This window comes from Euleptes europaea, chromosome 4 (assembly GCF_029931775.1).
Source record: "Euleptes europaea isolate rEulEur1 chromosome 4, rEulEur1.hap1, whole genome shotgun sequence".
In the NCBI taxonomy this organism is placed as follows: domain Eukaryota; kingdom Metazoa; phylum Chordata; class Lepidosauria; order Squamata; family Sphaerodactylidae; genus Euleptes; species Euleptes europaea.
Window position 1 is genome coordinate 36813251 of NC_079315.1, and position 27829 is coordinate 36841079.

The window sequence follows — 27829 nt, forward strand, 5'->3', positions numbered from 1 at the left end:
AACCTTACATAAGTGAACTATTGTAACTGACATAAGGTGTCGGAACCATAAATTAACAGAACAGGCAGAGTAGAACAATGCATACAGCACAGATAGAATGGAGGAAGAATGGCCAGATGTAATCTAACATTTTTTTTGCAAGGAATTAAATTTCTGCTGTGAATCTAGATTCACTTCATGGTACTAGAGGATGACGTCTTGATCCTTTGGGTGGGCAAGATGCCCATCTACCTCGGAGCAGAAGGAATCTTCTCGGTAAGTATTCAAGGTTCCGTTCCCGCTCTGAGGAGAGGGCATCTTGAAAGCTCAGGATGTCCAACAGCCATGTGAGAAGGGTGGGAATTAGTCATCATCATACATCACCACCTGATGGGGGCATAGCAGCCATTGAACAGATCTGGCATGGAATTGAGCCCAGGGAATGGCTGCTAGGCAAGAGCCATCGCCATGATCTTGACATTTTTTGCTCTGGCTGTGACCTTGGCTAAGTTGGAGAGTTTTTGTGCCTTGTCTTCTGGAAGGAATCAGGAGTTGATGGTGGAGTTGACGACAACACCCAGGTGCTGAAGGCGCTGGCGCAGCACAAGCTGGCTCTTTATTCTGTTTATCAGGTAGCTGTGTTCCTTGAGCACCCTGATGACGCGGGAGGCGTGAGCCCTGGAAGACTGTCTTGATGGAGCGCAGATGAGGATGTTGTCCAAGACTTGGATCCCTTCCTTTTATAGAATTGCCACGATGGTGATTAAGGTCTTTGAAAAAACGCTGGGAGCAGACACCAACCCAAATGGGAGGACTTTGAACTGGTAATGGGCATCCATGTACACAAAGCGCAGGAACCTGTGATGAGACGGGTGTATGGGGATGTGTAGGTAAGCTTCTATGAGATCGATGGATGTCATGAACGTGTCTGGCAGAAGCGCCTCCACAGTGGAGTGAAGGGTCGTTTTGGTGGAATATGCCAATTTACGTACTTTAGATCTAGGATGGCTTTCCAGTCTCCTGACCTCTTGGGAACCGTGAAGAATACGGAATAGATGCCTTTGGAAGTTTCCAAGGTGGGAAAAGGTTCTATAAGCGCCTATTTGGAGTAGGTGATTTATGGCGTCCAACGTTCTCGCATGCTTGTCCTGCCAATGGGATCTCGGGGACGGTACAAAATGATCTTGTGGCGTGTACGAAAATTCTATCAGGTAACCTTGTTGGACTACCTGGAGAACCCAAGCATCGGCCTGGGATCAAAGCCACTGAGGGAAGAATTTTTGAAGACGTCCTCCCACCATCAGTGTCCTGGCATCACTGTTTTGGGTTCTTGTTGGACTTAACAATTCTTCTGCAACGACAAACAGGATGAGTGTTTCTGCTGTCGTATCCAAAGCAATGAAAAGATCCCCTCGAGTTCCAAGTGGTCCGTCTCTGGTCTGATTGGAATCTCTGCAGCGTGTGTGAGGATCAAAAGGAATGAAAGAACTGGGAGTTTCTGTTGTCCCTTCTATTGTTTCTGGGCATCACTCTCTTCTTGTCCTTAGTCAGTATACGATCCAGCCTTTCCCTGAAGAGTTTAGCTCCCTGGTAGGGGTAGGCTAACAGAACAGACTTGGATCGAAAGCTAGCTTGCCAGAACCTTAGCCATAGGGCTCTCCGGATAACGGTGTTAGCAGCTGCAGAACATGATGAAAAGGTCAAATCATCTAGACAAACATCAGCTAAAAAGGAAGATGCTTTTAAAATTCTATTTAGGCCCTCTGCCACCCTCTTGTCTGGATTTGGGATTAACTGAGCCCATACTATTGAGGCTCTGGCCAAGATGGCTGCCATAGCATTGGCCTGAATGGCTAGGGAAGAGGTTTCATGAACCTTACGTGACTGAAACTCTGCCTTCTTGTCTAGTTGGTCATGAATTGAGCCTACTACATCCTCCACAGCCAGTTCATTGGACTGTAGGGCTGCCACTGGGGCGTCTACTACCGGCAGTTTTAGCAACTCCATAGCACAGGGTGCCATCTCATACAGTTTTCTGGTACTTGCTGAAAACTATTAAAGGTGGGATTATCCCGCTCTGCTCTAATAACCCTCTCAAAATGTTCTGGAAGGGGAACCTTTAAATTCTGTGAATCGTATTGAAGGAAAAACTCCTTCTTCCCTTTTCTAATAGACTTAGGTTTAGGATCACTAGATGGTTTTTCAGGTTCATCTGAAAGATCCAGGGCAAAAAGAGCTTTAGCTAGTAGGGACTGAAAATCATCAGGGGAAAACAGCGTTGGTTGCTGTTCCTCCACAATAGGAGTTTCTTCATCAGAGACAAATTCTCCCTCTTCCCTTTCTTCCTCTTCAGATTCCTGGTCAAGAGAGGCACAGTCATCTATGCTCTGGTTATCTGGAGCAGGGAGAGTGGATTTCATTGCTGCTTTAGTGGGCCACGGTCTCCCGAGCCATATGGTATCCAAGCTCAGAGAAAGGATCTATAGAGGCCAGGGATTGTAAAAGGGAGTGAGCCTGGGAGGTGGAATCCCCTGGAGGTGGCCTGGAGAACTGCAGGGCTTGTATAGCTAGCAACTGCTCCTGCGAATTTTTGTTAATCATGGTCCTTGTGAGTAGGTGGCTTTTTTACTCATTTTTTTCAATCCGGGGAGAAACCTTCTCCTCTGAAGACCTCTTGGCAGGATCTGCAGAGGAACGCTCCCCTTTGGTCGGCTGAGCGGTGAGGGAGCCATAGGGACTGCAGTGATCGATTTTTTGACCAGTCGTTTTTTTTCCCTGCCTTTTTTGCTGGGCGCTGGTAGCCATGGCTTTTTGGGCTCCTTTTTACCCGATTCAGCTCCTTTAGGTAGCTGAAACAGCTCTCTGAAGGCTCACCTGGGTGAATGTTTCCATGACGGCGCAGAGCCAAATCATAGTCCCTGTCAGAGAGGAAGCCTGCGTCTTCTCCCTTAGGAGTTGATGCGGTGGACATTTTGAGAATCATCTTCCTCCGGAGAAGAAAGGACAGATCAATGAAGGCTAAAATAGGAATAAAGTAGGTTAGATTGAAGTAGAGAAGTTTAGATTGAAGTAGAGTAGTTTAGATTAGGAAGAATAAGGTAGATCTCTATCTAATCTAGCAGCAGCTAGGCTACTATGGTGCTCTCCCCAGCAAGGCAGGAGGAAAACTGGACGTTACAGGAGATTCACATCAGGAGACAGGAAGTGTAATCAATTAGTTCCCTCCCCTAGCAATGGATGAGAATCACCCGAGCTTTCAAGATGCCCTCTCCTCAGAGTGGGAACCCTGTGAGACCACCCAGTTTAATAACCTGTGTGAAGGCCAAAATGAAGCTTTAATCTCTTTGCTGTTGGCCGAGGTGGAAGACTCTTGTAATGGTATTAGGAAAATATTGGGTTAAGAATATATTATATGCATTGCAGATTACGGCAATTAACAGTATTAAAGTGTCCCGGCTGGAGCATGGCATGTATAAATGCTTTTGGTTTAGCCAAGAACTGGCAGATACCTTGAACTCTAAGCAGATCCAGGCAGCCAGCCAAAGCCAGCCAAGTCTTAGCAAAACAATGAGATAACGACAGAAACGTTTTTGGCCTTTTAAAATTGCTGTCTATACTGTCTGTGGGGGTAACAGAAATGCATACAAGCATCTTTTCTCACATCCTTTGTGTGAATAAAAAGAATTTCACACCATATTATATAATTAGCCATTCATATCATTATCTGAGTTGATGTTTGAAGTTAGTGGGAAACTGATGAGGGATTTGTGAATCTGATTGTGAATGCATATCGTTATCAGTTGACTATGTACCCTTGCAAATGTAACCTTGGTACAATGGATGAGAAGATTGATAGAATGCGTTTAGAAGGGAAATACCCTGACCTCGTCAGATCTCAGAAGCTAAGCAGGGTTAGTATTTGGATGGGAGACCACCAAGGAATACCAGGGTTGCTGTGCAGAGGAAGGCACTGGCAAACCACCTCTGTTAGTCTCTTGCCATGAAAACCCCCAAAGGGGTCGCCATAAGTCGGCTGCGACTTGACGGCACTTTACACACAGAGAAGGGAAATATTATCTGATTTGTATTTTTACTACATGAGAAGGATATCTTTGATCCTTGGGAAAGATCTGATGTGAAAAGTTATAATAGATAATAACAGATTTGAATTCCCATGAAGAAAGAGTACCGGTATATATGGGGTTGGAAATTGTAAGACGGTGGAGGTCTCTATTTGACTTCCCGGGCGGCATGTTGATATGTATAAATATTCTGTGAATAAACTGGGAAACTTAAATCTGTGAAATTTTGTAAACTAGCTTGTTTTGCTTATTTTATATTCTGTTATATTTACTGCATTTATATGGGTATAATACTAATTTTTCTGAAGTTAGCAATAAAAAGCATCTTAACTGATTCAATTAGATTGCCTCATTGCTTTGTGGTGACTAATTTTAACAAGGAACCTTTTAGTGAGGTATAAATCCTATAGATTTAGTCACTGATAACAGTAATTGAGCTTCTTCACTCTGGAGACTCTAATAATACCTTAAAGGAGTTTTCTCTCCTGACAGCTAAAACAGTGAACAGCATCTTTGGAAATCTGAAACTTGTATGCTCAAAACCTGATCATTTAAGTCACCTGGTATCCAAGCTCACTAATAAGACTCCAGCAAAGTCTGGGAGTTCAGAGCACTCTACTCCAGAGGAGCTCCCCCACTTATTTCAGGAGGATACTACAAGATGAGCAGGTTCCGTGTAAGTTTAAAAAGAACAAAACACTTTCTGGGGGAACAGTAAATGGTTTTGTTTGTTAATCTGAAGCATCAGATAACCCTGAACTTCCACTGGATGGAAAATACTCCCATGCCATAGCTGCTTAAAATCCTCAGCTCCACTTTTGGTGGTCTTGCAAAAAGATTAAAAGATTTTGGATTGAAGTTGGACCCCAAAACGATGCTACTCGGAATATTATCTTCAAATATCGATAAAAGTACAGAAGTATTTCTTTATGTGAGAACAGCAGCAAGAGTGGCAACTGCAACAAAATGGAAACAAGAAGAAACACCAGAAATAGAAAGTTGGCAAGACAAAATGGCAGAGTATGTGGTCATGGCTTGGCTGACAAATCTACTGAATAACAGATCAGTGGAAGAGTGGGAAAGAAAATGGAAATCTTATGATGATTATGTGAATATGTAAGGCCTCTGTAGCTTTTCCTTATTTGAAGGGTAGTTGAAGGGTATAGTGGATGTATGTAGTATGTTAAGAGTAAATAAATTAATATATATATATATATATATATATATATATGTGTGTGTGTGTGTGTGTGTGTATGTATGTATGTATGTAATAACAATATTTAGGAGAAGCAGCACCAATAGTAAAATATCAAGTTGAATAGATGGTAGGGATAACAATCTAATAGTTGATCCGGGGCAGAGTAGGGTACACCATGTAATGTTTTATATGTGTTATATGTTTTGTAGAAGGTAGGATTATGTTTTATAATGTATGCTGTGAATTTGTATTTGTGAATTTGTATTTGTGTATCTGTAACTTGTTAGTTTAAAATTTTTTTTTTTTTTTAAAAATCCTCAGCTCCACTCAACAAATGTAGAAGCCATGCGCCATTTACCAGAAAGGCCACTGCCTGCCACTTCGCAAGCTGTACTTTGACACAATCTGGGTGCCAAACATGACATTTCACCAGCATATTGTTGTTGCAAACTTTATGCTTCCTGAAAAAGGCTGGGAGAGAGAAATTATCATTCCGTACAGGAGAGTCTGCTTTTGCATGTCTAAACCCAAGCCCAGTCCCTACCACCTCCAGCTACATGGATCTTTGCCTTTCACAGTAGGTTTTAACTGACCCACTGGGAAGCTGCTATCAGAAAAGTGGGAAGGACTAATGATCTAACTCATAACTACACTACAATCCAGCCCAGCTAAGTACATTAAAGCCCCATTAATTGTGGTTAATTTAAGTACATGCTTCTTTAACTCACCCCCGGTGAAATCAATGGGACTTTCAAATGCCTATCTCAGATTGAGTTATGTCCTTGGCACTAGCGCATCCTACAATTCTTGCTTGGCCTTCTAGTACACAACAAGAATGTATTTTTTCTTTATTTCCCCAGTCCCTGCTGTCCTGTATTACTAATTTTTCTGCTTTCTCCATGGCTAGCAGGAGCAAAACAAGATATGCAAAACAAATATATGTACAATTTTTTTAAAAAAATTCCTTTTTGTATTGCTTTTGATAAAGAATCTGGTTTCTTGGGTACAGAAGTATTTATCTTTATGGAAGCACAGCACATTACCTTAGACAAACTTATGAACAGTGTAAACATCTGACCTTTGCTAGGGTAAACAGGCAGTGCTCAGCATAGGTGTGCTTGCTGAACAGCACAGGGTACCCACCCAAGCCATGAAATATTTGTCCACACCCTCGGTCTCCAGGTTTCAGTGATGAACCTTGATCCGAAGCAACCAGAAAGACAAGATGGTTCAGACACAGGAACACAGAGTTCCTGCATACAGACATTAGAATGAAGGTGGGCTATAAACAAAATAAATAAATAGAATGGCATTTGTTCCCATTTTAGTTCAATGTTTGGAAGGGTTTTTCCAAACATGTTTCAGATCCTGTGTAATATGCCCTAAAATTGAAACAACTGCTCTAGCTAGATTCCAAAGGATCTGAAGTCTGGGCTTTTCATACCACATAATTAACAGTGAAAGAGAATACCACTGTAGGTGCACGTCTCGCTGAGGGCAGTTCATTATATGCCCTATGCCCAAAGGCCAGGACTGCAAGAATCAAACCTAGTGTTGATCTCAGGTCAGTCACTTAGCCTCAGCATTCCATCTGTAAAATGGGAATTACAGCAATTTGTCTTAGCCTCCTTTACCTACCCACAGGTGCCAAGAGAAATGAAACTGAGAAGTTAACCACTCAGAGCATTAGCTATGAAGTTGACACTAAATACTAACCACATTTAGCATTTACCCAGACCTGTAAAAGTGTTTCACATTAGTTCACTCTGACCCCTGTAAAGTAGGTCAGTATTATCTGTTATGGGACCCACACTGAAGACACTGACCCATAAGCAATAAGAAAGAGTAGCATGTTTTCAACCACCAAGTAAAATTTAGACAGAGGCTTTGCAGTTCACAGCATGCAGTGCATTCTGTAGCATGTGTACTCAGAAGGAGACCCCACTGAGTGCAACAGGACTTTTCCCCTAGTAAGTATGCTGCAGCCTTGCATTGCCACCGTTGACTTCAATGAGCCTAGAATGGTGTGACTCTGTTTAGGATTGCACTGATTGGGAGCAATCTTAAACAGGTCTATTAAAAGTCCTACTTGTAAGTCTAGTTCAGCAGGGCTTACTCCCAAGGAAGTGTTCTTTGGATTACAGCCGATCAATGTAATCATAAGAATATTTTCTTGGGAGTAAGCCCCATTGAATAGACCTGATTAAGCTAGTTCTCAGTCTGTTAGCCACTGCACAGCAGTAGCTTTTACATTATAGCATTAAAAAAACCCTAGAATATTTGTTTTTGCAGGAGAGGGGAAATAAATCAGCATACATACACACTCCTCAAAGAACAGGGGCCAGAGCAGAATTATACAAGAAAATTACCTCTAAAAGAACCATTTTATAAGAATAGTCTTCTGATCCTAATGTGTTCCCCATCCAAACTATTAAGTCTGAAGGACAATTCTTGAATTCCCTTTTTGAGGCACAAAATCTTTCACTCCATAATCCCAATGAAAAGTAAGTGCATTAACATTTCAGCATACTTCTCTGCTAACCTGAATGTGCTCATCAGGTATGAAGTTGGACTATTCAGGATCACTCTCATCACTTTAAAAATTAATCGTGTTTCAGAATTATGTTGTGGTTTTCAATATACTTAATGTTAGAAGTACAGATTATTGACAAACTGCAGCATTGATCTAAAACCCAAGTTAAAATTTAAGGCTTCCAATGTGAGCCTGCAGAGAGGTAGACACTTATGAAAAGCAAGTTGTTTATGAGACAGGATGTTAGACCACAAAAACCACAGAACTAGGTCAGATACTACGTTCCCAGATATTGTATAGTCATTTGAAATCTGAGATTAGTCAAAACAAGTTCAATGTTTTTGATAATGCCAAGTAGTGAAAAACAAGTCTATAGGGCGAAAACGCATGGTCACTTTATCCTCCTTTAATCCCTGTTTCAGCCAGGATCGAACGCATGCGTTTCACCTAATGTGCATTCGATCCTGGCTAAAACAGGGATTAAAGGAAGATAAAGTGACCGTGCGTTTTCGCCCTATCGTTTTTTGTAGTTTCTGAAGTATTTTCCCTAGCTTTCAAGTCTATTATGATAATGACTTATTTTGTCTTTGCGGATTTTCCTTGCTTTCAAGTTAAAATTCCTTTGCTTTCAAGTTAAAAGACAACTTTGTCTTTTGTGGTTAATAAGCCTTGAAGATGAAAGTGTGAAAATTGATAATTTATTTTGAGAAAGGAAATATGTTTGGGTGTTATTCATAGAATCATAGAGTTGGAAGGGACCACCAGGGCCATCAAGTCCAACCCCCTGCACAACGCAGGAAATTCACAACTACCTCCCCCCCACATCTAGCGACCAGAAGATGGCCAAGATGCCCTCCTGTCCTCTCATCATCTGCCTAAGGTCACAAAATCAGCATTGCTGACAGATGGCCATCTAACCTCTTCTTGAAAACCTCCAGGGAAGGAGAGCTTACCACCTCCCAAGGAAGCCTGTTCCACTGAGGAACCGCTCTAACTGTTAGAAAATTCTTCCTAATGTCTAGACGGAAACTCTTTTGATTTAATTTCAACCCGTTGGTTCTGGTTCGACCTTCTTGGGCAACAGAAAACAACTCGGCACCATCCTCAATATTCCTATGTCATCTGTTTGTCTGACACAAGATCAAAGTTTGGGAAAGGTATTTGATTAGGGAAGTTTTGTCTTATTGATACAAGTGATGTCTTTTGATGTGTGCAAATTTGACAAGAATTTCATATCAATTTCTTGCTGATTCTCATTGGTTCTCATAACAGATAACCTCTGAAAGGGTATATAAAGGGGCTTGAGATTGTGAAAAGTTGGAGATTCTTCCCAGATATGCTTGTATGCACAATTTTTCTATTGTGTATCTATACTATTTTGCTAGAATATGTTAGATTTTTTCATGTAATCAACTCTCATATATTTTTGTGTTTTTACATTTTACTTTTTCATTTTTATACTGAAGTAACTACAATAAAAAGGGTTTTTTTTTAATTCAAAGTTTGTATCATTGCTTGGGGTAATTGGTTAAATTAGATAAAGTATTTTCCAGTGAAATACAAGATCTAAAAACCTTCATCATCTATCATAGCAAATGACCACTTCAATTATGCCATGCCTGAAAAAATATAGGACATTGCCATGTGTTATGCAGTTGTAGGAATCAAATCATGTGTGGGGAATGCCACCCACCTCCTTAAACCGAAACCAAAAATTACACAAAATTCCTCAGAGATGTGTCCAATTCTCTGTTGAACCTAGTAAGATTCTCTGCTCTCTTACTTCTCCCTGGGAAACGAATCCACTTCTAATTGCTAGATACCTGATTTTAATGTCCAAACAAAAGACGGTAATTTCCCATGCAATACCATTGGTCTCTGACAAGACCAGAGGGCCAGTCTCATTAGAAAATCTGCTAGAAACTCACTGCATAAGGTACACAGAGAGATTATAGCACACAAACTAATCCTGCATTTAGCATATGTACTGCAGGATACTGCAGAACTGATAGGTGTTTACTCCCCTCATTAGAAGACATAAATGTCTCCCAGGGGTTTTTAATGGGCAAGTTATTAGCCTGGGCACGTTGCATACAAACAACTTTGACACACTTCTAAGTGGGAGCATTTTATGATTGCTTATTTGAAGCTTGAAAATTCACTGATGTACTTTATCTGGGATATGCAAGGTTAGTATTATTTTTCATTAAGTATAATGAGTAATATATTTGTTGAATTGTTAGTTGGCAGTATACTTTGTCTTTAATATATAGGATTAAGTCTGAGGAAGACAACATTGAAACGGGGATAGAGCTGGCAGCGCATCTTATCCTCAAGACGGATTACAGATGTAACTGGTTACTGCCCAATGGTTCTCCTTCATTGAAAGGATTGTGATTTATTGCATCTGATAAGTCATTGCTACAGAGGAAAACTTTTGAATTCTGGTAGACTGTAGTATATGTACATCTTTGTTTACCATCTTGCAGTTGGGTACTAATATGACTTAATAAATTGCTATAATTATGTGAATAGTTTTTGATCTATTGCCCTGCAGCCACATACTCTGTACTTAAAAAATAACAGCCATGTGTTTGGCTTGCTAATTTTTAAAAATAAATGAGATTGAACTCTCTCAATAATATGGAAAGTTTTCTCACTCAAGTTTAAGTGGATTTCCAGAAAACAAGCTTGCATTTCTGTGTACTTCTTTTCTTTCTTGGAACTGTATGTTAGTTTACTGAGTTGACTTATTTTTCAACTCATTTTCTAGTATTAATAATGCCATTTTAAAAGCTATTGGAGATCCGAGTTCTAGCTAGAAACACCATAAAAATTTAATTTAAAATGTTATGCTATTATAAAATTTGTTCTAACCCTTACACAACTCTTTACTAAATAAGCATTACGTAACTTTAAAAAAATTAATGTCAATTACACTGAACAATAGTAACTACTTGGGCTTGCATCAGTATGTTTTCTTACAGTGCAATCCTAAAAATACTTTCCTGGGAATAAACCCCACTGAGTACACCTCCTTAGAATTATCCTGTCAGACTCAAAGGGCAATCTTACACAGAGTTAGATGAATAAATATTCACAGAACAGAAAACATGATCAGATGCACTTCTGAATTATTTAAGTAAACAATGCAGTTGGAAAGAAACAGGAAACTTTGGAGCCTGTAGCATGGTGGTTAGAGATGCTCTTGGCTCCAGGGCTGGAGCCATTCAAAAGGACTGAAGATTTGACACTGACTTCAATAGGATCAAAATGGCACATTTATACCAAAGAGTGTGTAATCATGAACTGAAGCATAACATGAAAGAAGCAAAGAGGGTTTGCTGGTGTTGCTCCTGTGCCGTTTTCAGGCTCAGATGATGAACATTAATAAAGGAATGAATAGTTTTAACCTCACAAAGAGGGCTAGACGTGGCCTTGGTGTCCCTTTCAAGACGATCATCCCATGAACAAGATTTAAATTAATAAATAGCCAGACATCAGACGGCAGCTCACAATACAACTGCACTGCTAGGCTGCTGCTGCTCACCTTCCATGAAAACTGACCTAAACGGGCACAGAACCTGGTGTGCAAGAAAGTAATCTTGACAACACCAAAGCATCAGCACTGCCATGGTGACCCCGGCTCTTATTCTATTCTAAAGAGAAAAGGCAAGAGAGCATGTAACTATTTTTTTCCACTGGAGTAGCACACCTTTCTGATGTTACTTGGTTTGGGAAAGTGTCACAGGTGGGGGGGAAAAGTCACCTGCCTGCAAACAAGCAGTGAAAGTGTTGAAAACGGGAAGAAAGGTCAAGCCTTTTCTTCCAGGCTATCCATGTATAGGTAACACTGGTATGTACAAGGAGTTGACTAGTAAAAATACTTATGAGCTCATTTGCAAAGCTTAATTAACACAATGTTTATGTGGAAGCAAGGGGGTAGTTGTCTGTGCCAGAGTTTTACATACACCTGGGGATGGATGACCCATAAAAAGGCTTCAGTCTTTTATCAATTCAACAGCTGAAGCAGCTCACCATGTGCTGCACAATCCTATGTGGGATTAGTGGCTAGACCCGTGTTGGCGAACCTATGGCACGCGTGCCAAGTCCGGCAAGTCGAGCCCTCTCTGTGGGCACGCGTGGGGGCGGCTGGGGCTTTGAAGGGAGCACGGAGCTGTTCAAAGCCCCCCCCCTTCCCTGGACTCCCCGCTGCCCGGCTTTGAAGGGCTCCGCTCTGCCTAGCCCTTCAAAGCCGCCTCCCCTTCCCTGGACTCCACGCCGCCCAGGCTTTGAAGAGCTCCACGCTGCCTAGCCCTTCAAAGCCCCCCCACTCCCTGGACTCCCTGCAGCCCCTTGCCGAGCTGGGAGGAAACCTCAGTATTCAGGTTAAATTGCCACGTTGGCACTTTGCGATAAATAAGTGGGTTTTGGGTTGCAGTTTGGGCACTCGGTCTCTAAAAGGCTCGCCATCACTGGGCTAGACTGTCAGACTAGGATCTGGGAGACCAAGGTTCAAAATCCCTGTTCGGCTATGGCAGCTTGCTGGGTGTTCTTAGGCCCATTGCATTCTCTCTCTCTCTCTGCCTAACCTACCTCACAGGGCTGTTGTGAGGATACAACAGAGGAGAGAACAACACTGTAAGCCACTTTAGCTTTCTAACAGCAAGGAACACAGGATACAAATAAACATAAACAATAAACAAAAGTCCCACTTGGTTCAACATGGGGCGCATGAGGCTGCAACATTTAGTCATATACATGTTAACTCCAACGCCTGGCCCAGTGAGTTCAGCACTTCTCATTCCCAGATTGGGGACCATAAAATTCCAGCCTTAATGTGCTTGGTTGAATTTTAAACACGACGTGAGCTATATTACGGTTTCATAAACACTATTCTTCCCTGTATTGTCGAAGGCTTTCACGGTCAGAGTTCATTGGTTCTTGTAGGTTATCCGGGCTGTGTAACCGTGGTCTTGGAATTTTCTTTCCTGACGTTTCGCCAGCAACTGTGGCAGGCATCTTCAGAGTAGGCATCTTCTGAAGATGCCTGCCACAGTTGCTGGCGAAACGTCAGGAAAGAAAATTCCAAGACCACGGTTACACAGCCCGGATAACCTACAAGAACTATTCTTCCCAGCCAAGAGAACTGACACAGCGCTGGGCCCCGAACCCAGCAAGCCTGAACTTGAGCGGAAGCCCGGCCTCTGCCAGAGATCTCGTGCGAGCGGGCAGGAGCAGGAAAGAGCAGGAGCCCAGCAGCACCCTAAAGAGTCACAACATTTCTGGCAGGGTGTCTGAAGAAGCGAGCTGCGAGCGACTCACCAAAGCTCATACCTGCCCTGCCGGAAAATGGGTTAGTCTTGAAGGTGCTCCTGGGCTCCTGCTGCACGCGGACTCCCCCATCGCGAACAAGCCGGCTGCCCCTCGACCCACCAGACCCGCGCCCGCCGCGCAGCAACCAGCGACGCACCGTGTTGTAGAACTCGGCGATGGTGGGCACGATGGTGTAGTTGTCCTCGCACCAGTCCACCTCGGAGCTGCCGGCGCGCAGATGATCCCACAAGTGGAGGGCGCTCATGGCAAAGCCGCCCGCGCAACGCTCCTGCCGGGCTGAGCCAGCGCCGGGGAGGCGCATCGGGGGCTGCAGGTCAGACGGCGCCGGGAGGGCCGCCGGGCCGCTTGCGGGCTCTCCTCCCTCTCTTGGCTCTGCTGCTTTGGCTGCTGCTGCTGCAGCCGGATACGAAGCGCCCCGCCCGCCCAGCTCCGGCCTCCTTCGGGGCGCTCTGGCGGCTCCCAGCCCCGCACCGCCGCGCGCCTCCGCCCAGCTGATCCGGCCGCCCGTGCGGGCCCCGGCACGCCTGCGCCGGAGCCGATCGGCTGCCGTGCGTCACGTCCCCAAAGCCCCTTTTGCACGCCCTCCGCTCCCCGTGCTCCGGCGCACGCTTACTCGGAAGTCAGATAACTCGCAGTACTGGCCATTGATTCATGGAAGGTTTTGCATGGGGTTTGCCACTCTTTAGATGCCCTTTCCCCCCATCCCTATTCTCCAAACTCAACAATAAGCCGCCGTGCAGAGTTTTGAGAATTCAGAGGGGGGAAATGTGCATCTATAGAGTGACAAATCCAATGCAAAACCTTCCATGCATTGGATTTGTCACTCTATAGATGCACATTTTCCCCATCTGAATTCTCAAAACTCTGCAGGGCGGCTTATTGTTGAGTTTGGAGAATAGGGATGGGGGAAAAGTAGTGGGTAGCCGTTAAATAAAGCGGCATTTCGCTCCGAGGGCAAGTGCGGGGGCGAGCTGCTCAGCGGAAAAGGCCGCTTTCAAGCGCCTTCCTCGCCGGTGCAAAGACCTGGGGAGGGGCGAGAGGGTTGGGGAAAAGAGCAGTGGGGAAGCATGGAAAGAAATTGGTGCTGCGATCCCATGCATACGTATCGGGGAGTAAATACTGTTGCATGCATTGGTTTTTCTTTTCAGCTGCAGATTTTCTGTTCGTTATTTTTAAGCGCTTGCTGCGTTTTGCTTTTCAGCACATTCCGAGCGAGCCATGTGCATTCTGGAAGCGCGGGATAGCATTGCTACGATGCAAGCTTCCACGATTAATCCCGAATAATTGTGCTCTAGGGCTGCAGCCTCAATAAATTGATTTAGAGTCAAACGTACGTTGCAAAAAGAAGGGGTACCATGCTGGGCCGTGCCACTTTCAACTACAAAACGAGGAGCAAATAACTTTAAAAACTCTCTTAAACATTCTTCCTCTTGTAGCAAGATAGCACGTGGGAAAGAAAGGTTTAGCATAGCCCTCTTTCTCCAAGGCGTGGACAAGCATTCATAAAGGATCTCCCCGCTTCCAGGCTGAAGTGGTACAGTCCAGGTTACTACCACCCACCTACATAAATAAAGAAACTAAGCGTTGGATATGTGAAAAGGCCCAAATGCAAGAGGTCAAGGTCCTGGCCAGCCCAGTGTCTTTAAGATGGTGGAGCAGACTCTTGGTTAAGGCATGGGTGTCATCAAAGTGATCAATGGGAAAAAGCCAGAGAGGAGTAACTATTAAATGAAAGTATCAGCAAAGATGAAATAGAGAGATTATGGGGATATCAAGAGAAATAATCTTCCAGTCATTATAACCAGGGCATATCTCAATTCCGTGGACTGCCAAAAAAAAACAAATCAGTGGGTTATAGATCAAATCAAACCTGAACCATTTTAAGGTTAACAAAGGCTTGTTCTGCAGTGTCTGTAAACATGTGAGATCTATAAGGGGCTTGGTTAGGGCTGAAAAATTAATTAACCACTGCTGCGTCTTTGAAGCTATTTTTTCTTTGGAGGCACTTTGAATATTATTTGGAAGGGCCTTCTTTTTCCCCAGCAAAAACTTCATATCACAATTAAATCAGCAATATAATGAATCAGAACAGAGCCAGACGACAACACTAACTTAGACTAATCTGCTTTTAGTTGCTGATAAAACAGGGTAGGATTTTCCATGTATCCTTGAAGAATTTTTTTCTTGTTAGTTGCCTACCTTGATATGAACACGCAAATAACAATTGATTTTTAGCTGCAATTGGAAAGAAAATTGAACAAGGATTTTCCTTAAATCTTGCACAAAATGGTAGGGGGCCACCCTTGAACATCACACTTGTCTTCTGTTTTTACCAGTAGAATTGGGGTGTTGCATGGAGATCAGGCAGGCACTAAAACACTTTGCTCCAGCAAAGATTGTAGGAGCAATTCGTTGTTGTTGTTTAGCCTCTTGACTTAAGCGATATTGAAGAACCTTAGGGAAGGGGACATTGAGCTTATAAAATGTACAGACAGGCAGAACATCAAAAAGCATACCCATTTCATTGGGATGTTGAACCCATATGCCCACAGTGAGTCAGGAAGGGAAGCCAAAAATAGAGGTGGCACTCCACAAGGGCTGTTGGGTAGTCAATTACATTGCTGCATTTGCCCATCATACCATTGTTCAAACTATTCCTGAATAACTTGAATGTGGCTGAAAGGGCATTGCTAAAATGTTTAAATGCCCCTCTTCCTCAAAAACCTCTTTATTCCCAGTTTTTCTTATGGCACCACACTGAATACATCCACTTTATGGCAGTGCAACCTTTAAATTAACATCTCTTTGGTGATTTCGGGGAAGGATGTCCTACATGCTTTTTTCTTGCTAATTTCATATTTGTATCTTTTAAGCTAGCAGTTATAACTGTTTTGCTTTTTATTCTCTTATTCTAAGTGCTTTCTGTTTGAAAAATCACTCCATAGGTCCCAATAATGCACTTGTTTTTGGGTTGCAAACTTAAATTTGAGCTTGCAGGTTAATTATTTAATTCCCTTTGGCAATCTTTTAAACTTTTTTTCAATTGGTGGGTGAAAGGGACAACGGGTAGGGACGGATATAAAGCCAGGGGAGCAAAGGAAGAGGGAGAGGAGTGGCGATGGACAGTTCTTCCCACTGTGTTCTATTATACTGTGATTTCTTTTGCTTCAAAAAGTTCTTATATTTATAGCGAAATTGTGCCAGCCTTTCAATGTGATAGTGATGTGCTCCCCCCATTCTCATAGAGTCCAATGAGAGCAATGAGGGCAGGAGGTTGGTTTGATTACAGCTTGCTTTATTGGCCAAGAAGTCATAACTGGGTGAGCCAGGATACAGACAAACAGCTCTGCGATCCTGTCACATCGAGGCAGGGCAAATGCAAGAGGTTTTACAGATGTTTGACATTCCAATACGATGATACATTTTCTTAACATCCGATTTTAGCTTGTCAATGCAATGTCATTAGTTTCTTCAGCGCGTGCGTGAGCCTTGCTACATTAATGAATAGAGCCTGTATCCTTGAGAAAGCTCACAGTGTCCTTTTGCAGAGTGAAGCGAAAGTTACTGAAGGGGAAGGGGGAAACACCGGAGCGTTCCTTATCAGACATTGGAATGTGTGTGCGTTCATGCTTGGTGCTGACTTGAAGTGTATGCAAGAGAAAGGAAAGGGGGGCCACTGGGAAGCGGCTTCTGTGGTTTTGCTTGTAAGCAGCTTATGCGTGTAGCTTGCATGTATATCTGAATGTGATGCAGGTATGATTACTCAGGCACAACTATAGGGGGGTTTGTCCATTCTGACTCTGCCTTGTAAGTATCTGAGGGGAGAGGAGTGGGGGTGGGAAAGAGGAGAAGGTGGACAGTTTAATCTTAAATCTTTCTTTTGTTGCAACGTTTCATTAAAATACTTTAAGCTAGCTATAATGGAATTATGGCGCCTCTTTTTTCCGTTTTTCTTTGTTTTTTGTTGTTTTACTTAATCCTCCCACCAATTTAAATCAAAAATCCCATCCAGCAGAAACAACAGCCCATGGTCATATATTTCACATATTACCTAAAGCTTGCAAGCATTCCAGACTTCTCTCTCTCTGTTACTGTCTGGCATTTGTCTCATAAGCTAGCTTCTTTAAATGAAAACTTTCCTCTCCAGAACACTGCAAAGAGGAATCTTCAAACGAAAATATAAGCCAAGTCACTCAACATAAAAAACCATTCTCTTCACACTCATTCCTGCCAGCATTCTTCCAGGGACACATTTCACCGTCTGCCCTGTGGGCATTCAAGGATCAGGCTTGTGCTGTCCTTGTCCCATAGTTGCAACTTACTTTTTATTAACTACTGCACAGGAGTGACCCACAGGCAGGCTTCCTCGTACAGAAAAATAAAGAGTCACTTAAATGGCTATTTGTGTACATAAACGTAGAGAGAACTCACCGCCCATCACCAGAGTACCTCAATGCCTATTCCAGCCTGACAAACAGCCTAGTGAGATTTTAAGAATAACAGATCTCTTACCATCTTGTAGCTGGCCAGAAGGGTGTTAAATAGGCTGGAGGCCGGAGGACTTGGAGATCGGTGTCTTTGTTATCCCACTTCTGACACCAAAAAATGACGGGGAATTTATTGAAGGTTCCAAACAAAACAGAGCCGTTAAAGTAATCCTTTATTAAAAGCTCGAGCTGAGTTCACCTAGTCTAAGTCACTTAAAGACAAGGAAGTTCTAATGAGCTCATTATGCATACAATGTTTATAGTTTTAATGACATCACAGCGTTACTGAGGAAGAACTGCCAAAAGAAGAATTATCCCATCCAATTAGACATAAGCAAGTATTGACGCATTCATGCAACTTAGAAATTGTATCTAGCTTCTTGTAGTTCCCTGTGATGTCATCGCAATGCCTCTGGCCCAACCCCAGCCCCCCCCCCCCCCGGAAATTGGAAATTCTGTTCCCCTGTTCCCTATGCTTCTGTTCCTGCTAAATATTTGTGTTGGAACTGTAGGGACTGGAGATATATGCATAATTTTTTTAAAATAAATATTTCTTGCTAACCTTAACTGTTTATTATTTTACTGCATTTTTATCTCACACTTCCTCCATGTTGCTCAGGGTGGCATACATGGTTCTCCCTCCATTTTATCCTCACAACAATCCTGTGATACAGGTTAGGCTAAAAGAGAATAATAGTCCCGAAGTCACCCACTTTGTTCCTTGGTGGGGGTGGGGATTTGATTCTGGGCCTCTACATTCCTAGTACAACACTCTAGCCTCTCTACGCTACACTGGCTAGCTGTTTGTGGAAAGTGTACTTTCACCAGACTTCTCGATCACCACAGCAACCACCTGTGTGTTTACAATGGGCCACAGTGATATAGTCCCATTACACTTTTCTGGATATGCTGCATTGCCCTGTTACCTGGTTCTGGTGTTGTGTTGTAATGAAATTAAGTCCTTTCCATTAGTATATTGGCACAAGAACATTCAGCGGTGGTTCTTTCCTTGCCAGTGGCATAACTCAAGGATAGGACTATGATGGTAGTAGACAATGAAAAGTGTGGATCATGTCCATGGTGCTGGACAGCATTAAAGGTGGGTCCTGGATATGGGATTTAAACAAGTGAAGACTACCTGTACTGTTCTCTAAAACAAACAGAGGCAGCATTACAGGGTTTTTTTTGGGGTGGGGGGTGATACAACTTTAGGATTAAATATAATGTGTAGTGCTCTGCAACCCTCACTTTCGTATTTAGGGCTCTGGTTGGCTGGTTCAATGCCTTGGGTGGGTGAAATGAAGGTCCTCTTAAAATTAACGGGAAGCTGTTCTTTTATGCAACTATCTTTAAGATGCTGTTTCTTATGACACTGGTTCCATCTGCTGGTCTTTTGGACTTTTAGCCAGTGGCCGCTAAATTTTGAGGTCAGTAAATTCAGTGCTGATTGGCTTGTATTGTAGACAATCTGAAATAATTTTAGCCTTTTCAAAGACTAACAGTAGGCAATAGCAGCAAGGGGTTATATTGCAGATATATTTGGAGTGAGGGTTTGGTGTGTTGTGTCTGCCCAGCTGCAGATAAGAATGGTATCCATCCAAATATTCAACACTGTTGGCATTAAATTAATCTAAAGGAGACTTTTAGAACTACTTTTTACTGGCTGAAAAATAGGAAACAGAGTATGAATCAATGGTCAGTTCTCACAATGGAGGGATGTGAGCAGTGGGGTCCCTCAGGGATTAGTGTTGGGACCGGTGCTTTTCAACCTGTTCATCAATGACCTGGATTTGGGGTTGAACAGCGAAGTAGCCAAGTTTGCAGATGACACTAAATTATTTAGGGTGGTTAAAACAAAATCGGACTGTGAAGAGCTCCAAAAGGATTTCTACAAACTGGAAGAATGGGCATTAAAATGGCAAATGAGATTCAATGTGAGCAAATGTAACGTGATGCATATTGGGACAAAAAATCCCAACTTCGCATATACACTGATGGGATCTGTGCTGGCAGCGACAGACCAAGAAAGGGATCTTGGGGTGTTAGTGGATTGCTCGATGAAGATGTCAACCCAGTGTGCGGCTGCTGTGAAAAAGGTGAATTCCATGCTGGCCATAATTAGACGAGGAATAGAGAATAAAACTACTGCTATCATACTGCCCTTGTACAAATCTATGGTGAGACCACACTTGGAATACTGTGTACAGTTCTGGTCACCACACCTAAAAAAGGATATTAGAGCTTGAGAAGGTGCAGAAAAGAGCATCCAAAATGATTAGGGGACTAGAACAACTGCCCTATGAGGGGCGGTTAAAACGCTTAGGGCTGTTTAGCTTGGAAAGAAGGCGGCTGAAGGGAGACATGATAGAGGTCTATAAAATTATTCATGGTTTGGAGCGAGTGGACAGGGAGAAGTTTTTCTCCCTCTCCCATAATACTAAAACACAGCGTTATCTGCTGAAGCTGGAGGGTGAGAGATTCAAAACAGATAAAAGGAAATATTTTTTCACACAACGCATAGTTAAATTGTGGAACTCCCTGCCCCAAAATGTGGTGATGGCTGCCAACTTGGAAGGCTTTAAGAGGGGAGTGGACGTGTTCATGGAGGAAAGGGTATTCATGGCTACTAGTTAAAATGGATACTAGTCATGATGCATGCCTATTCTCTCCAGGATCAGAGGAGCATGCCAATTATCTTAGGTGCTGTGGCACACAGGCAGGATGGTGCTGCTGCAGTCGTCTTGTTTGGGGGCTTCCTAGAGGCACCTGGTTGGCCACTGTGTGAACAGACTGCTGGACTTGATGGGCCTTGGTCTGATCCAGCAGGGCTTTATGTTCTTACTGTTTGGAAAAATATTTGAGGAGGGAACCTGTTCCAATGTTATGGGTGAACTAAAAGAAAAAGACGTCACTTTCCCAGTTGTACATGCTTGCAAAGCTATGAACAGTAATAACAGAAAGGAATGACCTATGCTGCTGTGAGATATCAGTGGGATCCAATTTCAAAAATGAGATATTTTTCATAATATTTGTCACTCTTCCTTGACTAAGAGGAAATAACTGTGCTTGTTTTACTTGTAGAACAAAATAGAAGCACTTCCTGTTCCCAAAACGTCATCCTTCTATTGTACTATCCACTGTGAAATGGGCGGCAGGAAGAACTTCTGGGAAGAAGCTGCGTCAGTGCCTAATCAAGCAAATGAGATCACTGCAGAAGGACACAACATTTTGTTGCAGGTAGCAAACTGTGATTTCCTAGATCAGCATCAGGGGTACGTCAAATATTATGCTGGATGTACTAACCTTAGAACTGGGCTTCTCAACAGCAGTCAAAGAAAAACAAACTGTCAATAATAAAGACATGAACAATGGCACTTGGGGTTTACCTCCATGACACACGTTTTATGGGTCCACTAAGGGTTCCTGTCGATCAACTCTGAGCTAGAGGTTCCGTGCTCAGAATTTAATTCCCAGATGCACAGGGGTACATAATATAACCTGTTGTGAATAAGTTATATATAATTATTGTGTGATATCTGTACTGGTTATACTTCTGTTTGTTGTTTAATTTCAAGGTTACAGTCTGAAGAAGGATATCGAAACAGGATACTAGCCGGCAAACCTGTCACTGTTGTGGTTTTATGTTATATTATCAACACTTTTGCTTTTTGCTTTTGATCATTATTTTTATGCTGTAATACATGTTTGCAATTTAATTGAACCTTTTATGTTACTACTATTTGTAAAACTCTGGAATAACTACACGTGATTAGATAAATGCCTTGTAACCTCTGGTGCTTTGCACATTTTTTTCTCTGTCTCCTATCAGAGGTTTCTCCCAGTCTTTTTCTCAGAAGGTATAGAGCCAGGTGCTGTGCTGGTTTATGCTGTGTACTTAATCCTTCTGTGACTAACAGAGTAATAGATTTTTTGTAACATGCTACCTAATTAAAAACTAATCTTTATTTCATGACGCATAACCTTTAGACTATAATGTATTTTAAACAGAAAACTATGTTTAAATAGATTGTTTTCCTCAAAAAGCATTTTATTTTTTAAAAATCCAATTTAATTTTTTAAAATCCTACTTTTAATTTAAAAAAAACATTGATTTTTATCCACCTTGCAAGTGGATGAACAGCAAGTAGAAATGCAAAGAAAATGAGAAGCCAATCCACTTCCGCACTGCCTGCTTCCTCCAAACTCCACATGGGCTCGGAGGGCTGCAAGTGGTGTGGAGCTCAACATGTGAGGGGGGAGAGGGGACATCCCTATTGCACACTCCCCACCCAACCACCCCCAGTTCAGATCTCAGCTGGCGAGCCTGCTGTGGGCCCAGTGGGTATGGACTAATTTTTAGAGATGTGGAAACCATTTATAGCGCTGCCACCACATACATATATATATTTATATTTTGCCATCAAGTCACAGCCGATTTATGGTGACCCCTGTTGGGAGTTTTCAAGGCAAGAGACCTTTGGAAGGTGGCTTGCCGTTGCCTGGCGCCACCTCACAACCCTGGTATTCCTTGGAGGCCTCCCATCCAAATACTTGCCAGGGTCAACCCTGCTTAGCTTCTGAGATACGATGACACCAGGCTAGCCTGGCCTATCCAGGTCAGGATTCTTATACATATACATATATACATACATATATATACATATATATACATATATATACATATATATATATATATATATATGTGTGTGTGTGTGTGTGTGTGTGTGTGTGTGTGTGTGCGCGCGTAAAGTGCCGTCAAGTTGCAGCCGACTTATGGCAACCCCTTTTGGGGTTTTCATGGCAAGAGACGAACAGAGGTGGTTTGCCAGTGCCTTCCCACACACACATATATATGTGTGTGTATATGTATATATAAAAATCTTATTTAGTTGCTGGATATTAAGGGCTTTTCCCCCTTGTTCTTTTCCGTGTTATTTTTAACTAAAAACCCTACCTTGAATTTGCTTTCAACCTTGTCTCACTCTCTCTCTCTCACACACACGAACAGCATAAATTCCCGTTTCTACGCCTCTCTAATGGGGGGGGGGGTCGGGGAGAAGCTGTTGCCCAACCACAGCTTTGACCAAAGCCCACCGCTCTCAATGCTTCCCGTGAACGAACAGCCGCCCCTTTTAATCCCCTTAGCGAGGAACCAAAATCGCGCCAAACAGCACACCCGGCCTCCAGACCAGAGCATGGCCGCTCTAGCCCTTTTTAAAACGTCTATGGGCCGGCGCCTGACTCCTGCAATCTCGCGAGAGCGCGCGGCGCCCCTATGACTTCCGGTGGCGCGTGAGCGCGGCCTCTTTCCCGTGGCGGAGCCTGAGCGAGGAGCCTCGTCAGCGCCATGAAGGTAAACGTTTGGGAGCGGATGGGGGCGACAGATTCTCGCGGCCCTGACAAATATGGGCGCGGGTAGTCCGAGGAGATGGGCACGGGCGGGATGAGGCAGGGGTTGGGCCGGGGGGCGACGCCCTGGGGACGGATGCAGTCGGATTCGGCTGCGGGGGGGCGCAAGGGAAATGGTGGCTGCTTGAGCGCTCCTCTGCAGCCGGCTGGTCAAGGAGCGCGCGCCAAGAAGCTCCCCTCCGACCTCGTGGTGACTGAATGCTTATGCAGCGCTCGTCATGGTCGCTGAGTCCCATGGGGGACGTCCTGTTACCGTTGTTACTACTGCTTGCACTTAAGCGTCTGTGCTGAGCTCCTTTTTCCCCATCTCTCTTTGCGTGTGGCTGTTTCTAGCTGAACATCTCCTTCCCAGCCACTGGCTGCCAGAAGCTCATTGAAGTGGACGATGAGCGCAAGATCCGCACCTTCTACGAGAAGCGGATGACTGCCGAGGTCTCTGCAGATACCCTTGGTGAGGAATGGAAGGTAAGATGCAGCGGCCAGCATGGCAACGTGTACTGTTTATTTCAAGTGGTGGTGCTGTTGGAATAGTCAGGGTGGTCTTAAGTTGAAGGGAGACGTGTTCTTGCGGCCGGTGTATCCTTCACCTCCCCCATGAGTCAAGATGGGAAGAAGTTTGCATGTCAGAGGTAAAGAGGTGAATTGGCTGGAAGTCCTTGGACTTAGTTTATCTTGTGCTTAAAGCATTTCTCTGTATTCTTGCCGGACGTGACACAGTACAGAGTACAGAGTAACACACTAATAATGGTGTGGTACTGCTACCGTGTTGAAGTTATGGCACTCCTTTTGGTTGCCACCTAGGCTGGTGTTAAAACAACAACGGCAACATGTCTTCTGCAATTATAATCCAAATTATATTTATGAAATGGTTTCCATAAGTATTTCTGTGTGGCAGAATGAATGAAAAACCCCGCTTTAAAATGTGCTCTTGAGACATAGGTCAGAGAATCCTGGAGATGGAAGGGGCCTTATAGAGTATCTGTTCCAGCCACTTCATCCCTATGCATGAAATCCACAGTTGCCCCTTGAAAGACCTTCAGGAAGGAGAACCCTCCCCCCATTCCTGCATTCTTGAAAGTGAGGTACTGCACAGCAAAGTGTGGTTAGTGTAATGTGTGCTTTTTGTGAATTCGATACTATGCCTCTATTAATGCAATTTAAAATGCCAGTATCCTTTTATTACGACTTCATGCAATTGCCAGCTCACGTTTAACTTGTGACTGAGTTCCTTTTCACATGTAGTGGTGCCTAACCAACTCTGAACTCCTTTGTTTAACAGGGATATGTGGTCCGCATTAGTGGTGGCAATGACAAACAAGGCTTCCCCATGAAACAAGGAGTTCTGACTCATGGACGTGTCCGCCTGCTGCTCAGCAAGGGCCACTCATGTTATCGCCCCAGGAGAACTGGAGAAAGGAAACGCAAATCTGTTCGGGGTTGCATTGTTGATGCCAACCTTAGTGTCTTGAATTTGGTCATTGTAAAGAAAGGTGAGATTATAAAAAAGGTGAGAGCCAGCGGGGTGTAATAGTTAAAAGCAGCGGGACTCTAATCTGGAGAACTGGGTTCGATTCCCCACTCCTCCACATGAACCCTGCTGAGTGACCTTGGGCCAGTGATGGTTCTCTTGGAACTTTCAGCCCACATGGAGGCAGGCAATGGCAAACCACCTCCGAACATCTCGTGCCTTGAAAACCCTACAGGGTTGCTATAAGTCAGCAGTGGCTTCATGGCACCGTCTACCACCACAAAAGAAAGGTGAGTGTTTGAAATTATCCAGGAGTTTCTTCATATGAAATGTTGGCTAGTATGCAGTTTGCACTTGTCTAGACACTCAGTTGTGGTTTCAAAAGCTTACTGAAATTTGGCCTAAACTGAGATGCTCTACCTTTTCCTAGGATTAATTGGTCGTGTCTTGCTTTTCTTTGGCATCTGTTACTTGCATATTGCCAACAATATATTTCAGACTTTACAGGGTAGCTATTAAGATAGGTCCTTCCCCAACGAGCTTACTGTGTGCAGTTGGTGGTTATTGCAGAGTTTAAGAGTTTTGTGTTGATGCCAGTATATTAAAAAAGATATGGTATTCTGGAGTGTAAACTACTACTCTTCCTTTTGAGACAGTGTTTACCATAATTTTGCAGCCCCTCACCATTTGGGTAACAACCTGACATGAGTGAAGTGTAGCTGTGACTGTAAAATAGGTTTGAAATACATATATATGCATAGGAAAATACACTTTTTGGGAGTAAGACTAGTAATGTGGCTTGACAGATGACCTGTTCTTACAAAGCTATCAGCAAAAGATCATATAATGTTGTGCATTACCATATCCCAGTTGTGGCCAGAGAACTTATTCATCCACACTTTCTTGATGTCTTGTATGATCCAGACATTGATAATTTGTATTTAGTTTACAACTAACTGTTTTTGTGAACCTTCCCTTGGTAGTTGTTGAGCAGCTTCAGATGACAAGCTGGAGGATGTACTAGTTTAAGTGTCAGATTAGGACCAGGGGGACTTAGGTTCTAATGTCCACTAAGCCATGAAGCTGGTTGGCTGACTCTGGGCTATTCATTTCTCTCTCAGTGAACTATCTAATAAGAGGGAGCAGGATAGTGTAGGGAAGAAACACTACCTGTACCTCCTTGAAGGAAGGGCAGGTTTAAAATGTGATACTTGTATTTAAAGTTGGTAAATAAGAGCAGGCACTAATGTGAATAATGAAACCTAGACAGCTCAAGGTTTCTCTTGGCTTAAAATACTTGATGTTGTTAAAGGTTAAACCTAGGCTAGAGTCTCTTATGATTGAGAGAGATGAATTAAAAATGTTGTTTTAACTGAGAATAGTACACCCTGCCTTTCAATTTGTATAGGAGAAAAAGATATTCCTGGACTAACTGACACCACTGTGCCTCGTCGACTTGGTCCCAAAAGAGCCAGCCGAATCCGCAAGCTATTCAATCTCTCCAAAGAAGATGATGTTCGTCAATATGTTGTGAGAAAACCATTGAACAAGGAAGGTAAGAAAATAGAATGTTCTGGTATCTGTATCGTGACAGATCCATACAGTAAAATAATTGCTTGGCAGATTTTAAGATGCAGTGTCGTTCTAGTAGGCCCGCTCATGTTTTTTTGTAGAAATGTAGGCAATTTGAAAAACAGCACAGGTCTTTGATCCCTGTCTTTTTCACACAGTGGTTACTCTTTTAGGGTGGGTGAAGCAAGGAAAGGATAGAAAGTAATTGTGGGGTGATACACCTGTTACGGCTCTCTGAGGTGATGCTCTCAGGTGCCCAGAGGCTTCTATATATATGGCACAGAAAGTCATTAAGGGATGACATATGAATAAGTTCTCGTTGAGCTGTAAATTGGTCATGGGCGGACTAAATTATGAGGCATTGTCTGTACACTGATTGACGTTGGTTCCAGTGATTACACTAAAAGGGTACAAATTTGTTCTTGTATGTGCTCCACACTAGGCCTTGTTTCAGGCAGTCCTGTATCTGAGGTTTCCATTGGCTTATGCTATCAAGGAGCTCCTTCCGTACTTGCCAAACTAGCATTACTTTAAATAACCCATGGGGACAACTTGATGATACCATGGGTCCTTGGTTTGGTGTGAATGCACCAAGTTAGAATGGAAGTAGAAGCCAAGACAATGTCACATCTTCCTACCTTTGCATTAGGAAGAATGGATACCTAACATTTAATTAGGCCAGTCAGCTTTGGATGGACATCATACACTTCATGTAAGATTTTGCTTGAAAGATAGAAATGGGGCGTGCAGTTGTAAATTCCTATGGTTTAGACTTCAGAATAGCTGTCCTGTCGGTTATGCTCAATTCTGTCCTCTTTAGGCAAGAAACCTCGGACCAAAGCACCCAAGATACAACGTTTGGTAACTCCCAGAGTTCTGCAGCATAAGCGCAGGCGTATTGCCCTAAAGAAGCAGCGTACTCAGAAGAACAAGGAAGAGGCTGCTGAATATGCCAAGCTTCTGGCTAAGAGAATGAAGGTATGCTCCTTTCCATATAGAATGTCTTTTTTGTAATTTTAATAAAACCACCCTCAGGGCAGATACATTGACTCTTGGTGAAATCCATAAATAAGTATGGGAAGTAGCGGTGCCTGATCCATTAAAACCAACCCAACAAAAAATGTCCTATGGTGCTGCCAGAACATGTTTGGATTTTAACGAGCAAGGTACAACTATAGCAATTTTCTTCATTGTGTGTATATTTGTCACAGCCGTGTGCTAAAACTATTATTCTTTTCCCCAAAAAATATTTTCATGTCTATACGGTAGATTGAGGGAGGGGGAAATGCCATGGAGGGTGAGGACTCTTCCTTTAAAAAAGCTTAGACAGAGGCTCTGCTGTTCACATATCTGCCCACTAAGTTTGTTGTTTCTTTGGCAGTAAGCATATTCTGCAGTTGACACATCAAAAGGGAACAGTTCCATGAGAAAGTAGAAACTGATGCTTTGAGTATATTATTTCATAGAATGTAGCTATACTTCTTATGATGCTATTGTGAAGTGACGCCATGTGGTGGTGATCTTTTCCTTTTTTGTTTTTAGGAAGCAAAAGAAAAACGGCAGGAGCAGATAGCAAAGAGGCGTAGACTTTCTTCCCTGAGAGCCTCCACATCTAAATCTGAATCAAGCCAGAAGTAAACAATGAACTTGGGACATAAAAACATTAAATAAATCTTTTATGGTCAGACTGTACTGTTGTTTCTTCATATCAGGTGCACTTTCTTTAAAGCAAACACTTGTTGATTGAAAGTACAGGTCTAGTAT

At 43.0% G+C, this 27829-nt stretch overlaps 2 protein-coding genes across 2 annotated transcripts in view; one reads left to right on the top strand and one right to left on the bottom strand.

Annotated features, from left to right (window-relative positions):
* The window catches only part of ACER2 (alkaline ceramidase 2), a 28045-nt gene extending 14672 nt beyond the window's left edge, over positions 1 to 13373 (bottom strand). Inside the window, exon 1 of the mRNA XM_056848609.1 lies at positions 13266 to 13373. Within this exon, the coding sequence (XP_056704587.1) occupies positions 13266 to 13373 (108 nt within the window). The remainder of the gene's footprint in view (positions 1 to 13265) is intronic.
* Positions 13374 to 22948: 9575 nt separating this feature from the next.
* RPS6 (ribosomal protein S6) lies at positions 22949 to 27750 on the top strand. Its single transcript, XM_056848475.1, has 6 exons — positions 22949 to 22969; positions 23359 to 23490; positions 24305 to 24515; positions 25902 to 26048; positions 26886 to 27043; positions 27608 to 27750. The coding sequence occupies exons 1-6, from the start codon at positions 22964 to 22966 to the stop codon at positions 27701 to 27703; spliced, it is 750 nt and encodes a 249-aa protein (XP_056704453.1). The 5' UTR covers positions 22949 to 22963; the 3' UTR covers positions 27704 to 27750.
* The last annotated feature ends 79 nt before the right edge of the window (positions 27751 to 27829 follow it).

Coding starts and splice junctions, on each gene's coding strand:
- RPS6 (XM_056848475.1), top strand. Junction 26,049..26,885: donor AAAACCATTGAACAAGGAAG/GTAAGAAAATAG, acceptor TGTCCTCTTTAG/GCAAGAAACCTCGGACCAAA. Junction 27,044..27,607: donor TTCTGGCTAAGAGAATGAAG/GTATGCTCCTTT, acceptor TTTTGTTTTTAG/GAAGCAAAAGAAAAACGGCA.